Source organism: Calonectris borealis, chromosome 12 (assembly GCF_964195595.1).
Source record: "Calonectris borealis chromosome 12, bCalBor7.hap1.2, whole genome shotgun sequence".
Classification (NCBI taxonomy): domain Eukaryota; kingdom Metazoa; phylum Chordata; class Aves; order Procellariiformes; family Procellariidae; genus Calonectris; species Calonectris borealis.
Window position 1 is genome coordinate 11,645,447 of NC_134323.1, and position 18,234 is coordinate 11,663,680.

The 18,234-nt window shown below is 41.5% G+C and overlaps 1 protein-coding gene across 4 annotated transcripts in view; it reads right to left on the minus strand.

Moving 5' to 3' along the window:
• The window catches only part of RHPN2 (rhophilin Rho GTPase binding protein 2), a 30,558-nt gene extending 14,704 nt beyond the window's left edge, over nt 1-15,854 (minus strand). The window contains exons 1-4 of one of the 4 annotated variants that reach the window (XM_075161358.1): nt 15,681-15,783; nt 15,051-15,112; nt 4,904-5,019; nt 1,531-1,659 (exon numbers count right to left, since the gene is read on the minus strand). In XM_075161358.1, coding sequence (XP_075017459.1) covers nt 1,531-1,659; nt 4,904-4,932 — 158 coding nt within the window. In that variant the 5' untranslated portion in view covers nt 4,933-5,019; nt 15,051-15,112; nt 15,681-15,783. Of the gene's footprint in view, nt 1-1,530; nt 1,660-4,903; nt 5,020-9,681; nt 10,147-14,454; nt 15,008-15,050; nt 15,113-15,680 lie in introns of those variants that run through there. The other 3 variants (XM_075161356.1, XM_075161357.1, XM_075161359.1) reach the window with 3 other exon arrangements.
• Nucleotides 15,855-18,234: the final 2,380 nt, after the last annotated feature.

Sequence of the window (18,234 nt, forward strand, 5' to 3'; positions counted from 1 at the left end):
AGTTACGGAGGTGATCCTGGATTTCCAGAACTGAATAGAAATAACGTCATGCTTCTCAATCTAGCTGAGATGTGTGCAAGTACTAGGAAGGCCAACCCTTCAGATTGGTGTAACACAATATAGTGTAACCTAGTAATGTGGGTGCGACCTCATGTTGATGACTATGTGCACAATAGATTCAGAGAGCAACTATTAATAGCTATTTGCTATTAAAGGCTGGAGAGCAGTTACAGAGGGAGTGAATTATGTTAGCTGACAGAACATAAAAAGCATTTAGAGCTTAGAATGAACAGCATCAGAAAGGTAAAACACCATTCAAAACAGATTGGGGAAGCAGGATCAGGAGAGAATAAAAAGCATACTACTGTCCAGCCACAAGGCTTCTACCTGCCTTGGGGTCTAACATACTGCTCACCCTTCATTGAGAATCCAAATATTTCAAATATTCTTTAGCTAGAAGATGGAATAGTACTTCTGGAGTCTTGCTCTCATTCCCACAGCCATAACTTTCATACTGCTTTCTATGCTCACATGCATCTATAAAGACTGGTAAAATCTTGAACGAAAAACACTTTTGCATCAAATAGTTGTCAAAGTTTGACATGGAGGTGGAGGGCAGAAACTTTAGCACAAGTTTCGTTTTGAGAAAAATAAAGCATAGATATTTTGCATCAGCATTCAGTTGAAAATGTGCTTGGTCCTTCTACATTAAGAATTCCTTGTAGTCCACCTGGAAATTAACACCTAACTGAGAACAGGGCTAAGAGGGACCCAAAATTATACCCCCCTCACATGAAGCGCTTCAATTTGTGTCTTGTGCTGCTAATGTTAATCAAATAGTAAACGTTTAGTTTTAGGAGCAAAAAGACATCTAACTGTTACAGAAATCAGGCAATGAATGATCTTTAACTTTCAAGTTTTCTCTTTGAGGAATTCACTGTAAGTTGAAGTTTAGTGTGCTCTTTAAAGTTGGAAAAATCTCTTGGAACAATTCCAACTTCATCTACTAAAAATTTATCTGTTTTAGCCAGCTAATTTATGGATTTCTATCACTGAAGTGCACTCCTTAAAGATTACCTCAAGTCTGCTCTGAGCTCCAAATCAGTGTTGGACTTCTATTCTCCAGCTAAAGAGAGGACTGTTGTATGCACTGCATTTGAGAACAGATATCACTAAGTTTGCTCACTCCAGAATGCACTGAACCAATTAGCCATTCTAATACTGGAAATTCTGCTAGGTGCCACGTGTCTCCCCATAAAGCCCCAGGAGCTTTCAATTCTTGCAATACTCTCCTCCACGAAGGAACTCCGTATCTAAGGATTAGCGGTACATACCTTTCCCAAGTGAAAGACAAATATGCAGACTAACCCTTAGTCAACAAACCTACCATCAAATATGTTCTCTTCCTATCAAGCTCTCTGTTCTTTCACGTAATTATTGTACAGCATTCACATTCACCTAGAAACAATTTTGTTTTCAGTGGTAAACAGAAGATTTGTTAATAATTGAGTAACTTAGCTTTATACTTACTCTGTATTTTGATAAACTTCCACTGAGATATTAAGTCCTTCCAATTCCTCCTTTAAGATCTGCAGGTCTGAGTTTACAAAACTCAGTTCCAGTAGTACCTGCTCTCGTACTTTGTTGTTGGTGGTTGCTCTGCAGAAAGAAAGAGACATAAAATTTTTTTATTGCTGAGGAAAAAGTTTTGTACATAAGCTTGGTTGACCCCCTTCTAGCATTCTCAGCATTTTTAAGATTTTTTTTTTTATCTCCTTAAGAGATGATACAAGACCTCATGTTTCAGAATTTATTAGGTTTTTCTGTCAAGGGAGAGTCTCGGATAGTTTCCAGATAACAGCATGCAGACATATAGAAGGTTTGCAATGTGCTAAATTTTTTTTCTGTGATTAAGGGTCAGGCTTATTTTCAGATACATTAACCAACAAAACTAAAGCATCTTAAACAGAATCACTATCCTATTTTCGGATTATGTGATCTTTTCCTAGAAGAAGATATGATGATGGAGGTGGGGGAGTCAGGAGATATTTTTTCAAAAGAGACTTCCCCACTTTATAAATTGAATCATGATCTTTTGAGACTTCTGATCTTAAGAATAAAAGAAAACAACTTTCCCATAAAACTGTTACTACAGAATGTTTTACAACCAAATACACAGGTAGAAAGATATTTCTTTTTAATACAATACAATTTTCTCTATAATTTTTTTTTTGTCAGATGCAAATAGGATTTTTTTGTTTGCTTGTTTCCTTTGCCATTTATATATTTACATTACAACGTTTTGAACTGCTAGCATAGTGGATATTTAGGCCCCCAGAGCATTTCTGTGTGATTTCTTATTTGTGTATTTCAGGATATTATATCACTATTTCTGACCTGATTCTCCATACAGTATTACTGTTTTCAAGAGACTTAAACTGTTATCTATAACCAGAGCTATGAGTTTAAGATAAAAGGCCTTGATCCATATCCAGGCTTAAGATACTGTACCCCTATATTAGAGAGTCCAAACCATTAGACAATAACAAACTTATTTTAAGTTTGCAGCATTTGCATTTACCTTTATTTTGAGATAAAATTCACCCTCATAAATATTTATGAGCAACCCTCTCATACATCTAGGCTCCCCTTGGAACAATCCTGTAGTTTTGTGAAGCAGCTTGGTGAAAAACTAGTTATTCCAAGGCTAAAATTCTAAGCTTGTACTTCATATTATAAATATGTGTTATCCGTGAAATTTCTATGCTGTACTTTATTGAATACCTGAGATTGCTTAGATTAAGCAATGTTCACATCTGCTGCCTGCATAACTGGACACAAATATAGGGTGGAGTGGATCTTCCTTGATAAAGGCACCACCACCACCAGTTATGGGCAAACTTTGATGATAGCAGCAATTTAATTACAATGTTATTAAGGCTCCATGTTTGGTCTAGGTCACCATACTCCACAGGATATCTTTCTCAGAAACCCCGACAGTCCATCCAGGTGAACTTCTCTAATATAGCTATTTTGCTCTCAACGTCCATGCCAATTTAGAGTTAATTTGATTAGCTTTTCATGTTGTTGCACTGTAGACATACTTTGTGATGACAAACAGCAAAAGACAGCAACAGGGGCAATGTGATATCCTTGAGATCCACATAACTCTACTCTGAATTCAGTTTTAACTCAGAACTTCCAGAACAAAAGACAATGAAAAGGAGAGGGTGACTTTCAGAAGTTCTAAAAACGTAAGTCTTTGCACTATATGGATCATTTGTTTCAAGCCTAGCATTTACTTTCAGCCAGAAGTAAGGAAACCTGCATTTCCAGTTTTTTCCTTAAGTCCTATTGCAGGAGACTCCTTGTGGACAGCAATTGGTTTGCTTCTTTTAGAACTTGCAGATAGAATCTGAAAACATAAAGCTCATTTATTTATGTTTTTCCTTAGGAGACTGTAAATACATCTAGTCATGTGAACTATCTAGCCGTTAGGTTACTTTTAAAATTGCTTCTTTCAAAGAGTTAGCAAGTTTTAATAGTTTAACAGGTGCAAATTCATTTTAGATTTTTAATAACTTAGAAATAAGTCTGATCCTCTACTCTTCAAATAGGCTCAGTTCCCACTCTTGTCAATAGCAACTTCAGTATTTCCGCAGTTAATATTTGTATCAGGAGCCAAACTTTAGGACACCTTTAGGTTGAACGTTAAAGTAACCAGCGTTCACATTAGATATTACTTGTCTCTTTAGTCTTTCCAAAACACTCCTGAGTTGGCATGCAGAAACATCTACTGAATGAATAGTGTTCAGTTTCAAAAGCAGATATAAGAATTTTGCTATGCATACAAAAGGTAGCAAAAGACCCTAAGTCTTACTCCTTAAGTCAATTACCAGAAAACAAAGCAAAATGTAGTCAGCCATAGAGGCTAAAACTATGTAAGCTTTGAACTTATCACCTCTCTTGCCAAGAGTGGAGATAAAGGCAGGTGACAGGCAAAGGGCAACCTATCAATTAATGGCAAGTTTAAGAAAAGTGAATTTATCCAACCATTTTCACTTCTCTAAGGGAAGTATATTGACTATTTTGTTGTCGGAGACCCATTGTTCCTCCAGTTGCAGAGAAAAAGACACTATAGGAGACTATTGCAGATGAGTATTGGGGAAATTTTCACTTCTGTGTAACAGAGGGATGAATTGTTGGAAAGCTACAGGACTGTTGCTAAGCAGTTAATCACAGGATGTAATAGCCTCAAGACAGGGACAACTTTAGGCTATTCCTATGGGGACAGCCACGTAAGAAACTGTGTCTTAAAGATTTGATGGACAAAATATAATAGATAAAGGGCAAAGTCTCTTCCAGTTACCTCAAACTGTAGGAGAATTTGGTGGCAACTGTAACCCAGCTCAAATTGGATGTGCGCTACTCTGCTACTCCTATATCACAACTACGTGGAATAAATAAAGCAACTGATGGTCCTTTCCACTGCGGAGCACAGATCTAACGGATCTTGGAAAAAGCAACAGCATAGTGCCAATACCTTTATTTGATTTAAGGCGTAAAAAGGACTCATTACAATATTCAGCAAGGTTCACTTGCCATTATCACTAGCCATAAAGCTGATCAAACAGAGCAACATAAGATAGTCTAACATTCAGCTCATTTGCTACAACACAGCAGCTTTGAAAGTGTGCTTTATAGCAGGTAATAATTCTATAGAGCTACAGCATTAAAAAAACTCCAGGGAGATTCACAAAGCATCCAGCAGTAATTTATGCAGCACGTTAGGGGAGCGGTTAGGCAGACTGGGAAAAAGCAATAGCTAAAAGACTTTTAAAAAATTAAAAAAAAAAAAAAATTCGTTGCTCAGGCAAGAGAACTAGGAAGTCATGACACATACCTTAAAAGATTTTCAGCACCAGCTCTCATTCTTACTGCTCTTAAGATCTGTTGGTTTAGGACAGCTCTTTGATTTTGCAGTTTGCTTCGACCAGTCTCAGCAAGAGGATTACATCCCTAGAATTAAGGAAACGAGTTTTTTTGTTGCTATTGGAAGAGAGTCTGAAAAAGGAGTAACACTGAATTTGAATGAACTTTAATGGCATGGGTTCTGTATGAATACAAATTAGCTACATTGACATCAGTGATGAATGACTGACACTGTTTTTTTTCCTCAAACTTGGTTATTAAAAGCGAAAGAGACACCATCACCAAAGCATTTGACATTAAAATTCAGGCAAAAAATATTTGTTTTAAAGCTTATGTACATGTGTGAGCCAGTCTGTTCCCCCCTAGAAGCCTTTTGAAGCTATTTTCCAATTACAGCCAAATTTGACAGTGTTATTAAGTTTCTACGGATTTTGTAAAAACAGTATCAGGCAACGCAATAACTCCTATCAAAGCTTCTACTTAACCTTTGCAAAATATCAGAGTTCCATACTGGGATATATACAACCGTGAAATAAAACTCTAATCAGAAAACAGGCTTTGGTGGCACCACTGCTTACAGTTTTAAGAACCTTTCTAAGGATCTCTGCTCTTGTTCCTTCTGGTGCTTAGACCTTCAGTACACTTCTTACCCCTCTTTCCCTAGGTTCCTCTCTTTACATCTCAAACTTATTCTTGGCACAGTACTGCTTATGTGCACAGCTCTTCTTCACACCCAGGAAATGCTCTCGGATCTTTAAGTCTACCCTGCCCTAACTCAACAGCACCTTTGCATACTGCACCAAAACTGTGAAATATGAATAAGCTTTGTAAGTTATTTCATCTGTATTTGTTCACAGTGTCAGATGCAATGATTTATCTGCCCATTAGTTTTTCTTGTTACCTGTTGGCCAAACAAAGATTATATATTGATAGCTCAGTATCAAGTAAGATGGGAAATGGAATAATATAAGATGGGACAAGATAAGACGGGATATGGAATAATAGAGCTTGACAGGATAAGATGATGATTATACCTTCAGAAACTCATCAAATTAAGCCCTTAAAAAGTAAAGCATGAAATCCAGAATTCACAAGAATGCTCCTGTGTACGTGCGTACCGTACACAAGCAGGAGACTCAAATCACTGCAAACTGTGTTTAAGCAGGACTGAGCCATTGTATTCTGGTGACCACTGTTAAGCTAAAACTGTTATAGATGAATAGGACTGCATGTTTGTCTCTTTTTTTTTTTTTTTTTGAGGGAAACACAATCTTAACACCTTTTTTAAATAGGTTAGAAGTTTCACGTCCCCTTTTTTTATTCTTTGCTCCGCCCCCTCTTTTTTTAAAGTATCAAATGTCTTTGAACATTAATACTCATTTATAGCCAACCAGCACATCCCTGCAGCCTTAACTACTGATTCTGAAGCAAATAAGACCGCTCTATTTTCAGGCTTACCCTTAAATAAAGCATCTCCTTTTGAGTGGCCTTGCTGGGTATCATTACAAAGCTTATCAGGGTCCTACTGGATCATGCATTACACAAGAAGGAGGCTCAGATCTGTCCGATACAAGCCTTCCCTCAAGTACTGCAGCCACTAAATTATGCACTATTTTGGACCTCTTCCTCTTAGTTTTGATTAGAAAAATTTGGTTTTGATATTACAGCATTTAAAGTCTCTAAACAAGCTCTAATTTTGACTGGTCAGGCAATGACATACCAGCACAACAAAAGCAAGTATTTAAATAGAACATGAAGTTCTAATTATCTATTTGAAGTTCAGTTCTTATTTGGGTTGCCAAGTGAAGGCAAATTGACCTGACAATAGAGAAATGAGCTGATCAATCCAGATTACTCTAGTTCAACTGAGAAAGCACATAGCCTAATACTGTTAATTTTAAATCCCTAGTTTGTAAAGTTTGTAATAAATAGGAAAAGTGACAGGACGCTTGTGCAAACATTCAGAAGCACCGTTTGCCAGATAACTTGAAAAAACATGCCACAGTAAATTAGTCTTATTGCAGAATTGTTTCTGCATTGAAATACCAATTACAGCAGAAGCCCAAAACTTGGGTGCGCAATATATACTCTCTTTGTTGAGAAAGCACTAGCAGCAAGCACAATACAGAGAAGATTACTTCTTACTGGAGAGGACATGCACACGTAGCAAATGCATTAATTCCTCTCAGATTGAAAGTCCTTTAACTACCAAATACTTTATGCTCCTTCAGACACATTTATACACAGAGACATAACCAAGGCACTCTTAAGAGGTACAACATGGTCTTGTATCCACAAGTTGCTTTCTGCTCTTAGCCTGTTTCTTTTTCTGGGCTGCCACTGATTTTCCTACTTTGCTTTTTCTTCCCTTTGTGTTGTATAATGTTGCTCTACTATGGGTATTCAAAGTCTTCTCTCCTTCCATTCTATCCATGCCATTTTTCATTGGAACCTTGCCAATTATTTCCTCTTGCTTTTTGCATTCAGTTTGAATACTTGATTCTCATCTTGGGCCTTTCATCTCTATATCCCTATATAGGGCTGTGATGTTTTCTTCCAACTTCTTTCTCAACCACTTAGTCCAAGCATCCTTCCTAAACGTATCCTTGCCTTGCCCTTGTCTTCATTTTCTCTGTAAAGCTGCAGCTTCTTTCCAGAACTCCCTGCCCTTCCTATGTGCCAAACAAGTTTCATGACATCATTCAAATACTTCTTTACAGCTCTACTTCTGGGAAATTTTTCAGGAAGATCAACTGCCTGATTCCCAAGCCCATGAAGCTCAGTATAAGTGGTGTGTTTATTTCAGTGGACCTTTGATCAAGCTCCCGCCCAGAAATCAAACAAGCTCCCATTGAACAATGGGTGCAAAACTGCAATGATCTTAAACTCTGTGCAAAGAGAAAAAACGACAGAAATGTTTATCTGCATTTCAGGACCAACCACTAATCTCTGTATGAAGCTTTAATGCAAAAACAGCCCTGGGGCCTAAGAGGACAAGGCACTGACAGACTGAGGCATCCGTATCACCTCCAGTGTGCCTGGAAGTGCTGCACTTCTGTCTCCTTGATGAAAGGCTTCTTGTGGATAGAGGAGTGTGGATAGGCTCACCTGCTGCAAGTATATACCTCCTATTTACTTCTCAAGTCCTATAAGGAACTCATATTTTACCTTTCGGAAAACGTTGCTTTTTACATCTCCTGCACAGGGGATGGGGCCACTCAGCTAGTTTGTGTTCATTTGCAGGCTTGAACTCTTTATTGTAATTAGGCTGCCAGAAAACTGATGGCTAGAAGTCTGCACAGGGGATAGTGAAAATAACCAATATCTGCAAAAAACCATGGGAAATACACAATGTGGGGAGATTCCCCCTTGTGTAAAGCACAAATTCTGTGTACTAAAAAGTTACTTAGCAGACAGGTCCAAGAAAGTGCTTCATTTTGTTTTCCTCCGTGTAGAAGATCCCTTTCCCAGACAGCATTTGTACTTGGTTCACATTTGGACAATCCCAAGAATGTTAATGTTCAGTTCATTACAATACCTGGCAGCCAAACTTCCCAGCGGTTTCCACACCTACTGTTTCATTTCTTGTCAACAGGATGCTAGATGCTTCATTTAATTACTGTTTATTTCTTCGCCGAGCCAAGACAACTTGGAGAGTGAACTGGATTTTACCCTGGCTTATACACTTATCAGTAAAATTATTAATTAAATAGCAACAAAAGAACAGTTATTACTAAGGAAGTTGCAAAAATGACCAAGAATGGAGTATGATTTAAGCTTTCATTGCATGCGGGGTGGGGGAAGAAAAGACAAGTAAATTGAGTAAATACCCTGTGAAGACAATTCAAATAGTAAACTCAGCTATCAGTTTTAGAGCCTTTTTTCCCCTCAGAGCATAGCTGCACTTCAAAAAGAGGTGTTTAAAGTACTTAAATATTATTATCCTTAGCTCCTGAACCAATAAAAGCTTTTTAAAACCTAAAGTTCAGTTAGCTAGTTACTTTATTTCTTCTTGCTTGGTTGAATAGCATTGTTGAACTGCAGAATCAGGAAGCTGGTATGTTTTTAATATATCATTATCAGAAGCAAGACCTGCACAAGAGTTATAGATTCTTGCCTTATGTTATTTATGTACCTAGTCAGGTAACGACTTGAAAGAAACAGACACTGGTATTAGACAAATAAACATGCACCTCCTTAGGAAGGCTGGCCTGTGCGGGGTTTGATAGCAATCCTCTGGCTAATTAAGGGGGCGTGCTGACAGATTCCAGTTGGATTGCTGCTCATCTCTTGTTAGAACTAATGCCTGAGCTTAGATGGCAGGATATCCCACTGGGTTTTATTTTTAAGTTTATAAACATTATCCCACACACACTTGTTTGGCAAACAGTTGTATTATGAATGCCTGTGGGATCTCAGTATGACGCCGTCTCTGTCAGACCAGGCACAGCCAGCTCAACAGCAGGAGCTCAAGCAGAGCTAGGAAGCGGCCGACTGACTGTTCAAGGACTCAACGTGGGATTTTGGAGAGGTTTTATTCTACAGATTACATGGAGGCAGAGAGGGTAGCTAGGCAAGCCTGCAGTCAGGTACTCCAGGTTAGCTATGGAGGGACAGTATCTTGCCTCTCTACAAGGCCAGTGCTTACCTCCCACCTGAAGGAGCCTTAAAATCCCCCAGTCTAAGGGGTATAGTCAGTGTCTTTGTGATTTTCCAAGTTTAGGCTCTAGGCCTTGAAAAATTACCTACCACAGAGGGAAGTATGGGTCCCAAATAAAGAAGCAGTTGTATTTAATTTGAATGCCAGGAAGTTCTTTCTTCAAGACAGAAGTTATTTTTTCGTATCGGAAATCCAGTTGTGATGGACACAAAAATCATGACTGTTTGCCAAACAACGAGTAATCACAGTAAGCATTTGAAATTAACATAATATGATTTATGAAGTAGTGGTTTGAACTTTTAAGATGAGCCACACACTGTCTGAAGGTGACACAGAGTTGAGACTGGGCGTGCCGTTTTACTTAAAATAAAACATTCCTTTCCAGCCAGTGCAACCTGTGCTGCTTGTCAAGCCCAGTAGTGTACGCAAATGGCCATATCCTCCAGATATTTAAACGTGTATGTAATTTGACTTATGGACATAACTTCTTTGGCTGTAATAGCAATTGTAGTAAACAGCATGATTCACACCAGTATTTCTAGAACTGATCCTAAGTCCTGCTAAATTATTATGTTTATTTCCTTGCCGCCTTCTGCTACTATAATTAAAGTTTCTCTTTGCATGTTTCTACTAGTTCAATTTTGAAATTGTAGCTATATACTTCAAGTCTTTCAATAGTAGAAGTTTTATCTGAGTTAAGAAAAAAAAAGGGGGGGGAGAGGGAGGAGGAATATCCGGTCTTCCAGAGCCTGGTCTACTTGTGCCATGAACAAGTGTTTTACAGTTCTAAGTGCCTGGCCCCAGAGATTAATATAAAGTTTTAGAACTAAATATTGTATTAAATTCCAAATACATATTTTTCTATACAATATTCCATCTTGTCACACCGCTCACTAAGCAAAATGAAAATTAATATTTCATCAGAGATGTCTGTCTCTTGACTAACCAAGTTACAGATGATTCTTAGTTTCACATGAAGGCCTACTTTCAGTTTTAGGTTTTACGCATTTCTATATAATGAGTGGATATGGCATGACGGGGGGTATGAATCATCGCAACATTGTTTCTGTCCCGCCAGACAAGTGGAAGGAGAACAAATAGGCAAATAAATATTCCTGTGTCAACGCTGATGTTGATGGTTGCTTAGCTACTAATGACTGAAAAGAACCACATGAGCTAAACCCCAGTGGAAGCACAGGTGTAGCAGGTTGGTAAACTGATACATTAACCACAGTTGGGGGGGAAGCCCTGCAGAAGAAACCCCAAGAGCTAAGGAGGGGAAGGAGAGAGAGAGAGTTAATTAGGGAAGTGCTGATTCACGAGCTGCTTACCATACCTATCATCATTTTCAGCCTGGTGCTTCATTTATGGAACTGCTTGTTTTCTGTTTTTAGCCTTTTCCCCTGACAGGGAGGACTAATATATGCTGTCTTTCTGAATCATCAGCTTGGTCTATATGATAAGTATCTAGCCTCACAAATGGAAGCAAAGCTTTAAGAAAGGGAAGAGAAAAGATGATAGGCATCTTCATTGAACTGATCAGAATCTAAAGATTCATTAAGCTAGCTGTCCTACTGCTCTGCCTCCATGTAGCACAATGGACTGCTATCCAAAACAACCAAATTGAAGACGGGATGCTTAGTGCTGTACTAACAGATGGACGCTTGGAGAGCTACAGAAGGGGTAACCTTGGAAAACTAACTATGGCTTTTTATTATCATTTATTGCAACTTCTTGACTGATTAGATTAGAGAATTTGAAAAGTTACAGTCTGCGTAAGGTGTTACAAAGCAGTAAACCAAGATGGGAAAGATATAGTAGAAAGAACTTGCTAGATCTCCCTTCCTCGCTCTGCTCCTACCCACTCCCCCCAAACAAACAACCACCAACCCCCCCCCCCCAAAAAAAAAGGGCATAGGCATAGCCCTACTATATATCCAACTATAGCATTGGATCCTGTGACTGGATGAATACTACTTTATAAATATTCCGAGTTCTGTATATTGATGTGTTTTGGGGATATTTACTTTGTGAAAACTTACTGGTTTAGTGGGGTGGTGTGCTGTAATGAAAAAAAGAGAGTTGTTTCTCCCACAAGAATTCACAAGTAACTGAAAAAACAGGAAGAGGCCTGAGAGGCCAAGCAATCCACAGAGCCATGGCAGGCTTAAAGAATAACTTCCCCAGAGGTGGGAGAAGCATCTCGCATAAGCAAAGCGGCACACAAGGACAGACCTGCTTTAATTACTATCAGTCTGTTGAAAAATCCTTCCTGTCTAAATGCCTTGCTCTACTTTTAAAACAAATTGTTCTTTGCTCTTATCATTAGTTTTGTCATTATTTTCTGCTGACCACAGACTCTTTCATAGGGAAGAAAGACCGGGGGCAGAATTTGAATGGACATGTGGGATACGCATGGTTGATTCACAGGTTGCTGCCAGTAATAGCAAAAGAACGTAGAACTCCACACAGAGGAGGTCGAGGCACGAGGCTGACAGTCCAAGAGCAGTCGCACCACCCAGGAGTACAGGTACAGTTTGCCCTGGCAATGTACCATGGAATATACTGAACTAAGTTGTCCGCATGTGATGGTTGAGATAAACAAAACAGTAGCAGAACCAGTTTCCTGGTGCATTATGTTCCCAGAAAATAAAAAGTTCTATACAGAAGCTCCATCTTCTTTTTGATGGAAAGTAAGATGCTTCTTCCACTTTGCCATATCCTCTTCAGGACACCAGCAAGGATTTTTTGTTGTTGTTGTTTGTTTTGTTTTTAAAACTAAAATCCTTCTCAGAAGTTCAGTTGCAGCCAATCAAATGGTTAAAGAGGGTTGTTTTGGAGGGGAGATATAAGGGAATAGGGGCAACATTGACAGAGTTGCATATACCTTGTGTGGCTGCACAGGTAATTTCTTTAAAACTAGATATTTTAAAAAAAAAAAAAAAAAAAAAAGAGGGCAGCATCCCAGCCAGCTCAAAGCATCTTATAGGTTTAAGGAAAATTTAATTTTGCCTATTTAAATATGACAGGCCTTTGCCATAGGGAAAAAAAGAGACAGAGATGGGGTAAGGGAAAGAGGAAAAGCTCCCTACAGAGCAGCTCTGACATCGAAGGGAATGGAGAGAGGGAGTCTGAGAAACAGCACAAGGACTGCAGAAGCTGCCACCCATCACATCTCAGACTCACCTGGCAGTGTCACAACAAGCCTAACTTTCTAGTGTGGCAACAGACGTCAAAGCAGGAAACAGGACTGTGTATGTTTCCCCATTTCTGGCATGGCTCTTTACATAGAGGAAGTCATAGTTTTACAGGGACTCCTCTCTATAGGAAAAAAAAAAGCGCTAACCAAGAATTAAGTTAATAAGTTGTTTTACATATTGCATCTTGGGGATACTGAGGGTTGTTTTCTGGTACGCTCTATTTAAGACTTCGAAAAGCATAATACACAAAAGGGCACTATACAAACTTTGAACATACTTCCCACAGTAATCCATTTATCAAAACAAAATATCAAGAGTCTAAAACAAATGGATATTGTATGGACTGCTCAATTTTTCTCAATTATAAAATTTCATTGTACACAATATTCTTGCAAAGTATGGAAGGCAACCTTATTGTGTAAATAGTGTTTCGATGCCCTTTTGTGAGCAGGACTGATACAAAGCAAGTGTTTTCACCTTGCTCCACAGCTTATAGAATAAAAAGATCAATTAAGTAAACATATTTTGATCTAAAAACATGAGGACTAGCCTTGGAAATTGATGTGATTCTGCACCAACAAAACAGGTAGACCAACCCTCAAATCCTTTCAGGAAAACAAAAAGTAGTGCAACTTAAAAAGGCAGGGGAAAGCGATACAAAGGAACTCAGGGCGGAGGGGAGCCGCGTGGACACACGTGAACAGCTCAATCACTAGTTTCAGTTACATAAAGTCACCTAGCATACCATTCAGATGAACATGTAAGGCCTAAAGATACTATGTCCAAAGTAACTCCTTGGGTTCACAGCTTGTATCTGTTCAAGATTCCAGGAGTGGGATTGTTTCAGTTTTTGGCTGTTTTGGGTTTTTTTTTCCCTCCCCCCTTCTAGAACTACCGAGTCAGAATGAAAGCTCTGATCTTTGAGACCATTCAACTAATGTATAACAAGGAATACTGGTTTCCTGCTTACATCTAACTTTTAGGGACAGAAGGCTTTGAGCACCTAGCCTGATCTGAAGTTTACAACTTTATTAAAGACACTTATGAGCTGGATGAACTTTTCAAAGATCTGAGTGAACAGAGGGAGGAATGTTCCACTGCAACACTGGCTCACCCAGATTTATTTAATATCAGATTCATATCCATTTTCTACTGCTTTAAGACATAAGTAATTCAAAAAGGATGAATGAGAAAGATGTGGGAAAGATGAAAGTGGGAAAGATACTCATGATTAGGTATAAAATCAATTTTAAAGTATTTTCATATATGAGAAAAACTTCATTCCTGTCCAGGATATGGGGTTTACACTAATCAAATGCTGTTTCAATGAACTTAACCCTAACATACAACAATTTAATTGAAAATAAACTCAGTCTTCAGCAAGTCTTGAGTGCAGAAGATATACTCCTCTTATGACTTATGAAGCATAATTGGCTATTAAACTTCAGTTAGTCCCCATCAGTAAAAACAAATAGGTGGAAGAGTTGATGTATCTAACTTAAAGAACTTGACAAGCCAACTTTTTTACTAACATGCCTCGAGGCAGCCTACGAGCATCCCAATACTATAGAAAACATAGCTGCGAAAACACTAAATAATTACAACTTTGCCATGTTTCATGATTTCCTGCTATGGACTACTAAGAAAGAAGTGGTTACTCACCAAATATTATAGTAGGATTACTCAAATGAAGAAACCAGACAAGATTTGGTCAAATTTTTGTTTCAGTCTGCCTAGTTATTCATATGGCAGTACTGGTTCCTTGCAGCACAGCTGGCACAGGTAAAACTTTGCTCTTCTCAGCTGCAAGCTGTTCCTCTGCTAAAGGGCAATACTGTTGCTTAAGATCCTGCAGGCTTACGAATTTGGTGACTACTGGGGGTAAAAACCAAACAGCCTGTAAAGAGGGTAACAGAGCAAAGCATATGTGCCTCCCTACCATGTAATCCAGGTGGTAGCTGAAGTGCATCGTAGGGATATTTTTGGGCAGAGGTGAACAGCAACAACCTGCTGTATGAGGCTTTTTTTTTTTGCCTCCATAGAATAAACAGTTTTTGGTCTTGGATCCAGAATCTACACCGAAACCCCCGTGTACCTACACCCCTATTTGAAGCCCACCAACAGAAGTTACAGGCGTGGAGAACTTAAAAACAGCGAGGGAAGGCTGAATCAAAGCTCCCGAAAACGGCACTTACTGCCCTTTACCTCCGGTGAAGTTCACAGAAGCCCACAGGGCTGCGTTACAGGCGATACTTAACTATAATTACTGTTGTGCTGAAAGAACTCAGGTGCAGGTTATGGCATAAGCCGCCCACTCAGTCTGAAAAGTAATTAGGGCAGATGTTCATTAAAAACTTCCTAACGAGTCTGTTAACTTCATTGCCTTACTCCAGTAAACTTTCTTACAGGTACACAAAGCAATTTACTAGAGAGCGAGCAAGGAGACGAGCTAAGGAGCGAACAGGAAAGAGCGCAGGGGAAAAAAAAAAAGAAAAAAAGAAGGTGGAATTTTGTAGAGGTATGAGTGCTCCTGTCCTGCCAGGTGAAGCCTGGCCCAGGGACAGCGGAAGGTCGCACCGGCAGCAGTCCGGCTGCGGCCGCCCGGGACCCCGCGGAGCGCCCCGCCCGCGCCGCCACCAGCTCAACGCGCACCCCCCAGCCCCTGCCCAGGCAGACGCGCTCAGCCACGCCGAGATCCCCACCTCGCCTCCTCCCGCCCGCCCAGGCAGCTCCCCGCCGCCGCGGACTGCCCAGGGACGGAGCTCACGGCGCTCCGCCAGGAGAAAGAGCCCGCGAGCGGCGGACAGGGGACCGCTAAACCCCGAGTGCCCGCGGGGGGGGGTGGGCACGCAGCCCACCGCCCCCGAGCCGGCCACCGCGCCTCCCACCTTCCGAAAGTAGCCGTCCTCTGCCGGCTCCGCCGCCTGGCAGCCGCGGGGCGGCAGGGCGTCCGTCATCTCCGGGCGAGCCAGCCGACCCTCCGCTGCTGCTGCGAGGCGAGCGCTCCTGCCGGCAGCCGCGACCCTGCGGGAAATGTCGGCGCTGCCCCACGGCGCCGCCTGGCTCCACCTCCGGTGGTGGCAGGGAGGAGCTACCCCGCCCCACAGCGCTGCCCCTCCGCCGCGCTGGCGGCTCGCACCGCCGAGGTCCTTGCGGGGACCCCCGGGTCGCTCCCCGTGGAAGCCCCGCGGCCGGGCAGCCCCCGGCGGGGCGGGTGAGGTGCCCCTCGTCCGGAGACAGGCGGTGGCTGTGACCGACTGGAAGCGGAGCCCGGCGCCCCGCTGCGCGGCGACGGCTGAGCCCGCTCCTCCCCGGCCCTCCGGCTGTGCTCCGCGCTCCGCTGAAGCGTGGCGGAGTCTGGCTGGCCGCCCCGAAGGGACTGCTCGCCTTTTGCCGCTTCCCCACGCTCTCCCCCTGCCGCCGTGCCCGGCGGCGGCCCCCCCTTCCTCTCCCCCCTCCCGGCACCCTAGGGCCTCCGCCAGCTTTCCCTGGGCCCGGTGCCCGCCTCGGGCACATAAGGTTTCCCGCGGGTGGCTGTCCTTCAGCGCGGGGCTCATTCCTCCGGGAGGGGTGCTCCCCAAACCCGGGGGGTGCCCCTCGCAGCGGGGAGCATTTACCGGGAACAGTTCCCGGGGCCCGTACAGCCACATCGCGCCTCAGCGACGGCTTTGGGGCTGCGCGTGGGCCGGCCGGCACGGCTCGAAAACCTGTCCTCCGGCCTGCAGGGAGACCCGAGCTTCCACACCCTTATCTGGGGAACGGCAGGAGCCGGGGGAGAGCCCAGAGCCCGGGGAGCTGGAGGGGCTCCGGCCCTGGCCCCTGATAAGGGCAACAGTATCTCGGTGACAGGCAGGGCTGGCCCCGGCTCCGGGAAACTGCTGTGGGATCGACCTCAGCGTTGCAAAAATCTGCAGTGTTCGCACTGAAAACCTCCTGTCTTCGAAATATTCCGTTGTGTAACCGGTTTTGCAAATGTTGTTATTGGACACTTGTGTAAGGGAAATTGCCAATATTGGTTCCTATTACTAGCCAGGCCTAACCTACACAGTTGTGTGGGCATTTAGCATCTAAAGATGCAATATAGCAAAATACTTACGTCGATATTACCAAACTTGTCTTCCCCTCCTCTCTTCTTTTCTCTTTTTTCATGTCTTAGAAGTATGGTGTAGTAGTGTCAGGAAAAAATCTGCAGAGACAACGTTTCTTTATCAAAGGAAAAATATCTTTGGAATTACATCCTTAACTGAAGCTTTCTTTGAAAACGCCAGTCTCTCCAGAGAGTTATGCAGAGCAGTCCAGTTAAACTGTGTGTCTACTGCCTGTTTTTAAGGAAGAAGACTAGAGTCAGCATCTCAGAAATTTGGATCCAAAGATCTGCTGCTGTCTCTCTCAGTCAGCTGAATTCTGTTCTTCCCGTTTCTCTTCACTCTCATCCCAGCACGTTTTCCTTTTTTTCAATAATTCTAAAGATACTGGATGAATGTATCAAATTATATGTTAAATAGGAATAGGTGAAAGCAAGAAAGTAGTTTAACTTGCTCCAATTTCTATTTCTATTTCAGGGTGTAAAAAACGTTTTAAAATATTTTTTATGCTATTAGAAAATGTACTTACCTGCCAAACTAAAAAGGATTTTAAAATTTAAATCTTGCAAATCAGTGTAAAACTCCAATGCAACACATATAAATTAGTTTGAGTTAGTGAGAGATAAATGAGTAATTTGCCAGTGTAGGCCATGCTGAATCAATCTGGCAATTAAAGTATTAATGTGACCTTCTTGGGAGTTTGCACTGCTTTCACTGGATTTATTGAAAACTGATCTCATTGAAAGGCTACAGCTATTACTCTAAATAAAGTCCTAAGAGTTTGTAGCCAGGCCAAAGGGTCAGACAGTTAACAACATGACGAGTGACTATTATCATCGTTATGTGTAAAACACAAATTTGCAGAAGTTTCTGCACAGTGCAATACCAAAGATAACTTCCAACATATCTTGGTGACAAAATGCAGCCTTTCTTCATTGCTGGTGGATTCTTTGAATAAAACAAAGTCAGCAGTGCTACACACAGCAAATTTCTACAGCAAATTCAGGAGAGTCCAAGCTAGCTCTTACAGGCTTCCTCCACCATCTTTAGTGTCCTGGGTATATCACCTAAAACTCTCACAACTGCCAGATTAGACTGTGCCTTCCCCTTACTTGGATAAAGGGTACTTCACGTGACTGCATTAGGACTGATATCATATTTCTTAAGTAAGTCGCTGTACGTTTGTCTGCATGTGGTGAATATGCTTTTTTGCAAAAGGCACACGTTGATTGTATGGTCTCAGTAGCTAGGGCTGAGCTGTGTAATGACTGGGTGGGAGTGCTCCCTGACCCTGGAATGTAAATTGCAGCTTAGAACATTCCAAAACCTGATCTACCCTCAAAAAAACATGTCCCTG